Source organism: Nanorana parkeri, unplaced genomic scaffold (assembly GCF_000935625.1).
Source record: "Nanorana parkeri isolate BGI_ZX_2015 unplaced genomic scaffold, ASM93562v1 scaffold1168, whole genome shotgun sequence".
Classification (NCBI taxonomy): Eukaryota; Metazoa; Chordata; class Amphibia; order Anura; family Dicroglossidae; genus Nanorana; species Nanorana parkeri.
The window spans coordinates 436,099-446,456 of record NW_017307436.1 but is presented as its reverse complement, the minus strand read 5'-3'; the positions used below and the strand labels follow the sequence as shown (position 1 = coordinate 446,456).

Genomic DNA, 10,358 nt, shown 5'->3' with positions numbered 1-10,358 from the left:
GGAGTTTGGTCTTCTGCGACATCAAAAAAGAGGGTTTGGGATGCCGTGATCAGCTGAAAAGTCTCAAGTGGTAGCAGAGCTCAGGCAATGTGCTTCTTCACTCCGCCATAGCCAGGCCACGCCCCACCCAATCATGTTATTGACCTGTTTCCAATTAACTTAAGTAGTTGGAAAATGTTCTTCCATCTCTTCCCTGATTGTACCATTTACTTTGCCATGTTTTTGTTGCCCTGTCCCAACTTTTTTGAGACTGCTTGCTGTAATTAATTTTAAAAAGAACAAACCTATTTTTTCTTAAAATTGTACATTTTCTCAGTTTAAAACATTGGATATGTTTTCTATTTTCTATTGTAAATAAAATATGGATTTATGAGATTTGCGAATCATTGCATTCTGTTTTTATGTAGATTTTACACAGTGTCCCAACTCTTTTAGAAGTATGCTTAGATCATTTACTCAAAGCCGATCTTTTTAACATATTTATGTAAGAATCTTTTAAAAGAGAACATTCATATACAAGGTGAGTTGCTGAAATGTAATAAATTTCTGTTCTTTAGGAATGATAATTTAATGCTGGAGTGTAACTGGACAATAAAAGAAGAAAATGCAGACCACAGACTTTGATAATCTGGAAATTGAACAGCAGTATAGCTGTGTGAATTCCCGCTGGGAAGCCACTGAAGATGACCTGGACAATGACAACAGCTCTGCTCGTATGTTTGAGCGATCAAGGATTAAAGCCCTTGCAGGTATGATTGGTTACATGATAAAACTCTAAATGTTTCAGAGTATTATTAATATTGCAGGTATTTAGACAGCGCCGACAATTTATGCAGGACTTTACATACTGCACATTCACATCAGTCCCTGCCCTGAAGAAGCTTACAATCTAAGGTCCCTATTGTACACGCATACAGGGCCAACTTAGACAGGATCCAATTAACCTTCTAGCGTGTCTTTGGAGTGTGGGAGGAAACCCACACAAGCACAGGGAGAACATGCAAACTCTTTGCAGATAGTGTACTGACCAGGATACTAACCGGAGGCCACCAAGTGCTGCAAACAGTAGCGGACCTAAGGAACAAAGGGCCCAGGTGCAAGATTTTTTTTCGGGCCTCCATCCCCACTCAAAAGCCCGTTGACCTTGCCTCCTCCAATGGTGGGGGGCCCGGGACCAGATTTCGCTGGGCCCTCCCCCAGCCTTGCTCTGCCCTGGTCTTCACCAAAGTAGCTTACACTCTAATGTCCCCCGATAGTCACACTATTATTATTATACATTTATATAGCTCTGACATATACCGTAGTGCTGTACAGAGAACACTGAGCCAGTTACATCAGTCACTGCGCCAGAGGAGCTTACACTCTTATGTCCCCACACAGCCACACACTATTATTATACATTTATATATGACCCACATATACCGCAGTGTTGTACAGAGAACACTGAGCTAGTCACATCAGTCTCTCTACAGAGGAGCTTACACTCTAATGTCCCCCACAGTCAGACACTATTTTTATTATACATTGCTATAGCCACTGGCGGAACTACCAGGGTCGCAGCGGTCACAATTGCAACCGGGCCCTGGCGTTCCGCCACTTGGGAGGGCCCAGCAAGCAAGTAGAGGGCCCCCCGCGATCATGCCGCTCCTCCACTGTCGCACAGCCACCAACAGCATGTACGGGCGGCTGTGCGAAAGGGCTGGAGACGCTGTCACTGATCCTGGAGAATGAGCTGGCCCCGCCTCTTAGGGGCGGAGCTAAGAGGGCCATATCTTAGCTCCACCCCCTGGCCGCCAAGACGAGGAACAAGGCTCTTGCACTGGGGCCCTGAAGGTTCTAGATACACCTCTGGCTATAGCTCTGATATATACCACAGTGAAAGGATGTCCATGATCCTCATATTTGTTAATAGGAATGTTGGGAAGCAAGAGGATAAATATTATAGTCAGCATTTGCAGAGAGAAGCGAGCAGTAGCACCCATCTCCTCTAATGACAAATTCCTACTGAAGATGCTAGTAATAAAAAAAAAGTGAATGTTGCTTCAAAGTGAAAAAGAAGAAATGATGAGAGAGGACAATGACATCCCCAGTACTTTCTGTGGACTCCCCAGGAGTTACACTGACACCCCCAGAAGTGTTAGAGACACCCCGGGACTGCACTCACCCAGCTATGTTTCTTTACCTGAAGTTTGCTTGAAGCAGAGGCATTTCCATAGAGATGGTGTGAGGGGGCGGAGCCACAATCCCTGCATGGACCTGTCCACTAAGCATATAGGAGGGGGTGGAATTATGATTTCATCTGTGCTGAGTGGAGACCCCGCCCTGTTCCCTAATACCTGAATGTTCTCCAAGAGCAGAGAGATCACCGGTGGTAGGCCCGCCCCTGGCTGCAAGGAAAAAGTACTAACCACTAAACCACTGTTCTGCCCCAAGATTACGGAAATAGTAAAGGGCAATTTGCCTTCTGACCTTCAGAAGAGCAGGTTTACCATTGCTAGTAAGGACTTTATTGAACTTTTTACCATTAGACTAGATATCACTGCTAGTAAAGACTTTATTTCAAATACACTTAGGGATCCATTAGCCCTGCAAAAAATGGTTGTACTTGGGTTTAAATACACTATAAGGGGTCTATTTATAAACAACTCTGTGTGAATAGAGCCAAAACAAATGTTCTTAACATACTATCTTTTCAGGTCAGATTTACTATAATACTGCATTATATCCACTAGATGGAGCTGAGGACCATAGGAAATAAATGCTTATTTCCTATGTGCCTCAGCTCCATCTGGTGACCATAATGCAGACTAATCCACTTTAAAAACAATAATAAATACTATTCACAGAATAAATGAGTTCTGTATGTGTTTTGTAATTCAGATGAACGTGAAGTTGTGCAAAAAAAGACGTTTACAAAATGGGTGAACTCCCATCTTGCTTTTGTGAGCTGTCGGATTTCAGATCTCTACATGGACCTAAGAGATGGAAGGATGCTGTTAAAATTACTTGAAGTACTTTCAGGGGAGCAGTTGGTAAGTTTGCAACCCTTTCTTCATCTTTTATCATAGATTTGTTATTATTGTAGAAAAGGGACTAACTGACATTAAAACCCAATTGAACCTTCAGTGTGACTAAATATATTCTAGAAGCATCTAAACAAAAGGGTGTTCAATGTCTTACAGAATATTTTCCTAATGCTGCTACAGCCTGAGTAGAATAGCCTGTAAGATAGGACCTTTGTTCTCTGTGTGGAAGCAGTGGTCTTTTTACAAAGGTCCAAGACACCCTCTACAGAGTCATACTTAAAGCTCATGCTCCCTGCTAAATGGAGACCTGTGGCTCTGATGCAATAGGGGGGTGGGGGGGAGGGTGGGGGTGTGTGTGTGTCAGGCCTCTGTAAAGAGACCACTGCTTATCAATGAACAGAAAGAGTTGCACTATGCAGCATGTTTGCAAAGTTAGGGCTTTTCTACTTAGGGTTGTAGCTACTTCGTGAAGAAAATAAACTGTAAGGGCACATTCACACTATATACGGTGACTGGCATCCTTCAGCAACTGAACAACACCAGTCACCACTAGGGAACATGGACAACAATTGTTTTCTTTTCCACAAAATTTTTATTGTTTTCAAATAAGCACACTAACAGAACACAATGATATAATATAAAGCGGTGCTGATGCAGCAGCCAGGAAATTTCATTGGAATTAAGGATTAGTAGGTTTAGTATATACCTTTATCAAACAAATTAGATGGTTTCTTATAGTAAACCTAAGTTCCAAACGATCCATCTAGTGAGGACCTTCCGAGTAAGGTCGTATATACTGAGGACCGTAAGCTGGTCCCACAGCTAATTTTGATCTGATTCCTGGGAGGCTAATCCCAGTAATCAGAGACGATAGGGTGGGGAAAGGGGGTAGGATGTCACACAGGAGGGTCGGTTGGGGTAGGAAAAGACAAGTACAACGTGGAGAATAGAGGGGGGGGGGTTAGTGCAGGATGAACATAGACTCAAGTAGGTCGGGTGGCTTTCCTCTGTTCCCCTTGTGGGGGCTGATTAGATTGTTATCTGGGTTGGGTCAAAGTGTAGTGGACTGGCGTATGAGATCTAAGCTCCCCAGATCCTCTCGTATTTGGCATATGAGTCTGTCAAGATTGACGCTAATTGTTCATTAGTCCTCATCAGTGATACGGTTTTTCAATTCCAGGTAGTTAAGCACAGGGGATTTCCAGGATCTGGCAATTGTTTGTTTGGTAGCCATGAATATGTGGGAGATCAAGCACTGCTGTCGCTTAAGTACAACTATTATAGGCTTATGTAAAAGCGCCTCCCATGGGTCTTTATGTAAATTACATCCCAATACAGTGTTGATTAAGGCATACATTTGGATTCATAGGCTTTTAACCTTAGCTCAGTCCCACCAAATATGTTTCATAGTGCCCAACTTTCCACAGCTGCGAAACCATATGGGAGAATGTGAGGAAATAACTTTATGCATGCGGGATGGAGTATAATACCAGCGCAGTAGCACCTAGTACAGGTTTTCCTGTGTCAGAACATTTCGGGAACAAGAATTTATGTTACTCCAGATTGCCGACCAGTCTGTTTCCGATATTGAAGAGCCCAACTCTTCTTAATTGGTTTGATAGGACATAGTGCCACTAGAGAGATGTGCAGATAGTTAGGATTGTATCAGGGCGATCAGGCCGGGAGAGTGAGGGTCTCTATGACATCTGTGTTCAAAGGGACTATACGGGTAGGGTGGAGTAGCTGAACTGCATAATGATTGTACAAAATTGCGTAGTTGGAGATACCAGAATAGTTCAGCTCGTGGTATTTGGTATGATTCTTTGAGTTGTGCAAAGGAATTAATCCCCTGGGGCGTAAGCATGGAAAATACGTCCTGAAAGCCAGCTTCCATCTACCAGGAAAACTTATTTGGACTATCCATGCCAGGATATAATAAAGGGCAGTGGTGTCACTAAGGTTATGTCAGACTCTGAGGGTAGGTTTCTTTTCCTTCAATGCCTAATTTACCAAATGCCTTTCACCCTGGCCAATATTTACATGCCTAATACGGGACAGAAGCGAGCCTTCCTGTCTATCATGGCTAAACTAGAAAATTTCATGGCTGGGCATACTATTGTTGGTGGGGATTTTAATTTTGTGATTGACCCTGTACTAGATTCATCCTCCGGTAAAACCCATGTCTCCCTGCCTTCTCTCAATACGGTTCGGAAACGCCTGAGGGTGCTACAATTAGTCGACATTTGGCGCACGTTACACCCGACAGTGAAGGACTATACATTTTACTCAGTACCCCACGCCACCTACAGTAGGATTGACAATTTGTTTACGTCTCATTCTTTGCTTAGCTGGCGCCCGAGCGCGACCATTGGCCCCCAAATCTGGTCTAGCCACTTTCCAGTTTTTCTTTTTCGGTTCCAGGCACGTCTAAAAGCTCCCCCTCGTGGAGACTTAACGAGTCGCTCTTGAAAGATCCCATTATCTTAGATGCACTCAGGTCGGCGATTAGAGAGTTTAGGGAACATCACTCGTCTGACGAGACGCTACCCCCTATACAGTGGGAGGCTCTTAAGTGCGTCCTGCGTGGCGTACTCATTCAGCATGGGGCTAGGTTGAAGAGGGAGCGAGCCCAGTGTATTTCTGGACTCCTGACGAAATTGGCTGACATTGAGCTGAAGCATAAGGCAACGCCTTCCCCGTCTCTTTACCAGGACCTTCTCACTTTCCGTGCAGAACTTCACGCGGTCTTAGATTTAACTTATCTACGCCACAGAGACCTGACCCTCAGATACTTTCATGAGTTTGGTGGCAAGTGTAGCAGTTTATTGGCTCGTTCCATCCGCGCAAAACGACTCCGGACCTATGTGCCCACCGTTCACTGCTCACAACAGGGTAGGGTTCACTCTTCTGAGGATATAGCCCGGGCATTTCATGCGTACTACACCTCTTTGTATAATTTGGGCCCGGCAGCTCCTCAAGGGGGGTGGGTTGTCCCAAGGACAAGATCTTAGCCTATTTACAGAGGACTGGCCTTCCTCGCCTTTCCTCATCGGTGGCCCAATCCTTAGCCGCTCCTTTTACGCTGATGGAAATCTCAGACACCATCAAATCTTTGCCTTCTGGCAAAAGCCCGGGCCCCGATGGCTATACCCGTCCCTTTTTTAAAAGTCTCCATGACCCCTTGCTGCCCCTCCTGGAGCATACATTTAACTCCATCTCAAGTTCCTGCACCTTTCCCAAGCAATCCCAGGAAGCGCTCATAACTGTTCTGCCCAAGGAGGGGAAATATCCCTCTTCTTGCGCCAGTTACAGACCCATCTCCTTAATCAATTTGGACATAAAAATATATGCAAAAATCATAGCCAATAGACTGAAAACGCATATCCCGTCCCTGATTCATTTAGACCAGGTGGGCTTTGTCCCTTCCAGGGAGGCCCGTGATAATACCTCTAAATCCTTTACCCTCATGGCCTACGCTCATGCCCGTCACATCCCGCTGTGTCTCCTGTCGGTGGACGCAGAGAAAGCCTTTGACCGCCTTATTTGGGCTTTCCTGTCGGCCACCCTACAGTACATTGGTATACCCTCTGGTCTCCTTAGTAAAATCCTAGCCCTCTATCTCCCATTATGGGCAACCCAGAGTTCCCCCCTGCTAGACACAGGATAAGGTTCCTAGGCTGGCGCAGCACGGACCTGACACCTCTATTTTTGGCCCTCATGACGGGGGGGACTACGCAAGTTGACCTCCATACTAGCGGAGTTGGCTCCACAACATGGGCAATGGTTGGAGTATTTCCAACTGCGGGACTTTTATGCCATTCTCGCTAAACGAGGTGACTTACACAGGGACCTGTACCCCTTTGAACGTCTGTGTGTTGACACTGAGCCACCGAGACGGGCCATCTCCACTATTTATGACCTCTTACTACAGCTCTTATTCTCGGACATCCCCAGGTATTTTGCGGAATGGGAAAAGGACCTTGTGTGTACTTTCTCTACTTAAGACATTAACAGGGCACTTGCCTTCACTCACAGGACCTCCATAGCTAGTAAGATTCAGGAGCGCAATTTTAAAATCCTATCCAGGTGGTATTATTGCCCGACACGTCTCCGAGTTTTCTACCCCCAGACTTCGGACATATGCTGGAGATGCTTTTTGCATCCTGGCTCCATGCTGCACATATGGTGGAGCTGTGATGGGGTGACCGGATTCTGGTCTTCCATTTTCTCCACATATGAGAAACCTACGGGCTCCGGGGTGGAGGGCTCCCCACAGCTGGCCCTTCTTTCCATGTTTCCGGGCTCCTACAAGTCTGTTAAGAGGGGCTTGCTGAGATTTTTGTGCTGGCGGCTAGGGCGGTGATACCGAGGCATTGGAAATCCCCTCTGAACCCCACTTTGAAAGAGTGGATTGAAGAGATGCCTCTCTGTGGAACAGAAGAACTTACGGCCAACCTGTACGATCGCTACTCTCAATTTTATGCTGTCTGGAGTGTTTGGATACACTTTTGCACCACAGATGCCTTTCGTGAGCTACTCACTATCTAAATACATGGGCCCCCCTATGCAGGGGAGACTCGGTTATTCAGTAGCATCATTGAGGGAATGGTCGCACCCCTTCCTACTCCCTACTTTCATTACTATTTAAATTTCTGTTTTGGTACATGCCCTTTCCTACTATGCTGACTAGCTAACTGCCCCTTCTTTTCTTTTCTGTCCGCCTGCTCTCTTTTTCACCCCATGCTGCTCTTTTTCTCCTTCTTCCCCTTCTCCTGCCCTTCTCTCTCCCTCTCTACTTCTTCTGTCTCTGCACCACTTGGAACAGAGTTTTGACCTGTATTATTTGCTGGCGCTCTAGGCATCACTGAAAGTGCCTTCTCAAATCCAGCAAGATTCCTGACTGGAGTGTGAGTAGTGGCTCCCATGGAAATTGTGTACGGAACTACCTGATGTTGGAACCCTTGCAGGGCCTTTCCATGATATCGCTAACGAGCTATTGTGTTATATTACTGTGCCAAGCATGTGTGCAGACTTTGTGTTTCTTGTCTCTATGTTGTAAACGGTATTCTCTATGCCTCTCTACAATCAAAACATTATCTTTAAAAAAAAATAAAGAGCAGTGGGTAAGCGACAAAAGAGGGGGATATGGTGAAATCAGATGACCAGTGTATTTTACTGAATCCCATATTCTTGTGGGATTGCATGACCAGTCCTAAGTTGGGGGGTTGGAGTGAGGGTGGGAGCCATGGTAAGTTGGACACCAGAATGGGATGGGTATCCAAGACATCTAAGGAGACCCATAAGGGCATGTCAGATTTAGAAGACAGGAGGGCATGGGGGGCTATTTGCGCTGCTTTGTAATCATTCGAGAAATTGGGTACCCTCAACCCCATAAGTAACTTGGACCTAAAGAGAACTTGATTGTTCACTCATGGTCCAGCTCCACTCCATATAAAGCGGGATGCTTCCCGTTGTAAGATGCGGAGGACATGGGTGGGTAGAATGATAGGTAAGGCCCTAAATGCATACAATATCTTAGGTAGAAAGGACATTTTAATAGCGTGGATACGTCCCATCCAAGATATTTGAAAATCCTTCCAGGAAACTAGAAGTAGCTTGGGTTGGTGTAGTAATCTTGGATAGTTTGCCTGATAGAGTGTAGAATAATTGTGAGTTAGCGTTATACCCAAGTAAGAAAGGGAGGACATCCACGGGAAAGAGTATCGTTATTGTAGTTGCAATTTTGTAGTCTCAGATAAGGAAACAATCATCGCTTGAGATTTGGATGGATTAATATGCAGGCCTGAAACTATTGCAAATTTGTCTAATAAGGCAATCGGGTTCGGCAGGGAAGAATGTGGAGAGGTCAAGGTCAGTAATATATCATCCGCGAATAGCGAAAGCTTGTGTGAGTAACCTGCCAGAGGCAGTCCCTCAATATCTTGATGTGTCCTAATAGAGATCACTAAGGGTTCAAGTGCCAAAATAAATAAAATCGAGAGAGCGGGCACCCCTGAAGTGTTCCCCGCCTAACCTGGAATGTGGAACAAGCTGAATCCTTGATATCTTAAACAATAGCTTTTGAACAGGAATAAACTGCTCGTATCCAAGACATAAAGCCCGTACCAAAACCCAATTTCCCCAATGTTGACATTAACCGTTTGCTGACCGAGGTGTTAAACCCCCTTCTTCCCCAGGCCATTTTTCAGTATTCAGCGCTGCGGTACTTTGACTGACATTTATTGAGGCATGCAACGCTATACTGAAATAAATTTTATCCCATTTCATGCGGCCCTCCAGCTCCGCCATTCGGCCGCCAATCTCCCTCAGTTCCCTTATCAGATCTGGGGAGAGCTTCCCTGTCGCCGCAGACTTTTCTTCGCGCACGACAGACCTGATGCTGGCTATCAGTGCCACCAATGGCATTGCGGTGGAGGGCTGAAGTGCCGATGGGAACAGCGCCTGAATGTCTACCGTGCTATTGGAGTCGTCAGCCATGTAAAGCCTTCTGCTAATGGGGTCGATGCCATCTTGGATTTAGCGGCCGACTAAAGAGAGCGGTTCATGGTGCCCGATCGATGCTAGGGGTGGGTGAGGAAGCGGAGGAGTGCGGTGAGTAATTCCTCCAATCCCAAACAGCAGAAGAATTTGTTTGCCCTGAGTCAGCTAGCGGTAATCCTCCCACGCTGCATGCATAGGGTTGCCACCCGTCCGGTTTTCAACCAGACAGTCCGGTTTTGGTGTGTTGTGTATTCTCCCCAAAAAATTTTTAGTGGCGCTAGAGTGTTCGGGTTTCACTTGAAGAAAAGGTGGCAACCCTATGCATGCATTTGCCTTCAACAATTGTTTTCTATGTGCCCCATTCACACACCACACTGTGAGCGTAATATGTGGTACATGTGTGCTGCAAAAGAAATGCAGATATGCTGCATTTTTTGCAGCATACTAGACTGTACTGCTGGTCACCGCACCGCTTTACACCTTGCTGCCAAGTGGGGACCTGAGTGGTCACTTTGTACACTCCAAATAAAGTTAAAAAAAAGTATTAAAAGGTAAACAGTGTTATTTTCTGGGACAGGGCATTACACCGCCCACCCACTGGAGCTGTCAGAAGACACTAGCCTGACGGCTAAAACAGAGCATTTAAACTGGTAGGCTAGTGCAAACAGGGTCCTAAGACTTTGCACTCCTTTTGATATAATACACCTGAAATATATTTAGAAAGTTCAAATGGGCTTTAAAGGGATAGAAGTATAGTGTATGTTTAGTAAGTACATTGTCTATTGCAGTGTTAACCTTAAAGTAATTTTTGACACATTTGTAAATGTTTTC

At 45.4% G+C, this 10,358-nt stretch overlaps 1 protein-coding gene across 1 annotated transcript in view; it reads left to right on the top strand.

The window, feature by feature from the left end:
- Positions 1–604: 604 nt before the first annotated feature.
- Positions 605–10,358, top strand: part of LOC108796775 (spectrin beta chain, erythrocytic-like) — a 147,248-nt gene continuing 137,494 nt past the window's right edge. Inside the window, exons 1-2 of the mRNA XM_018568296.1 lie at positions 605–749; positions 2,881–3,032. Coding sequence (XP_018423798.1) covers positions 605–749; positions 2,881–3,032 — 297 coding nt within the window. The remainder of the gene's footprint in view (positions 750–2,880; positions 3,033–10,358) is intronic.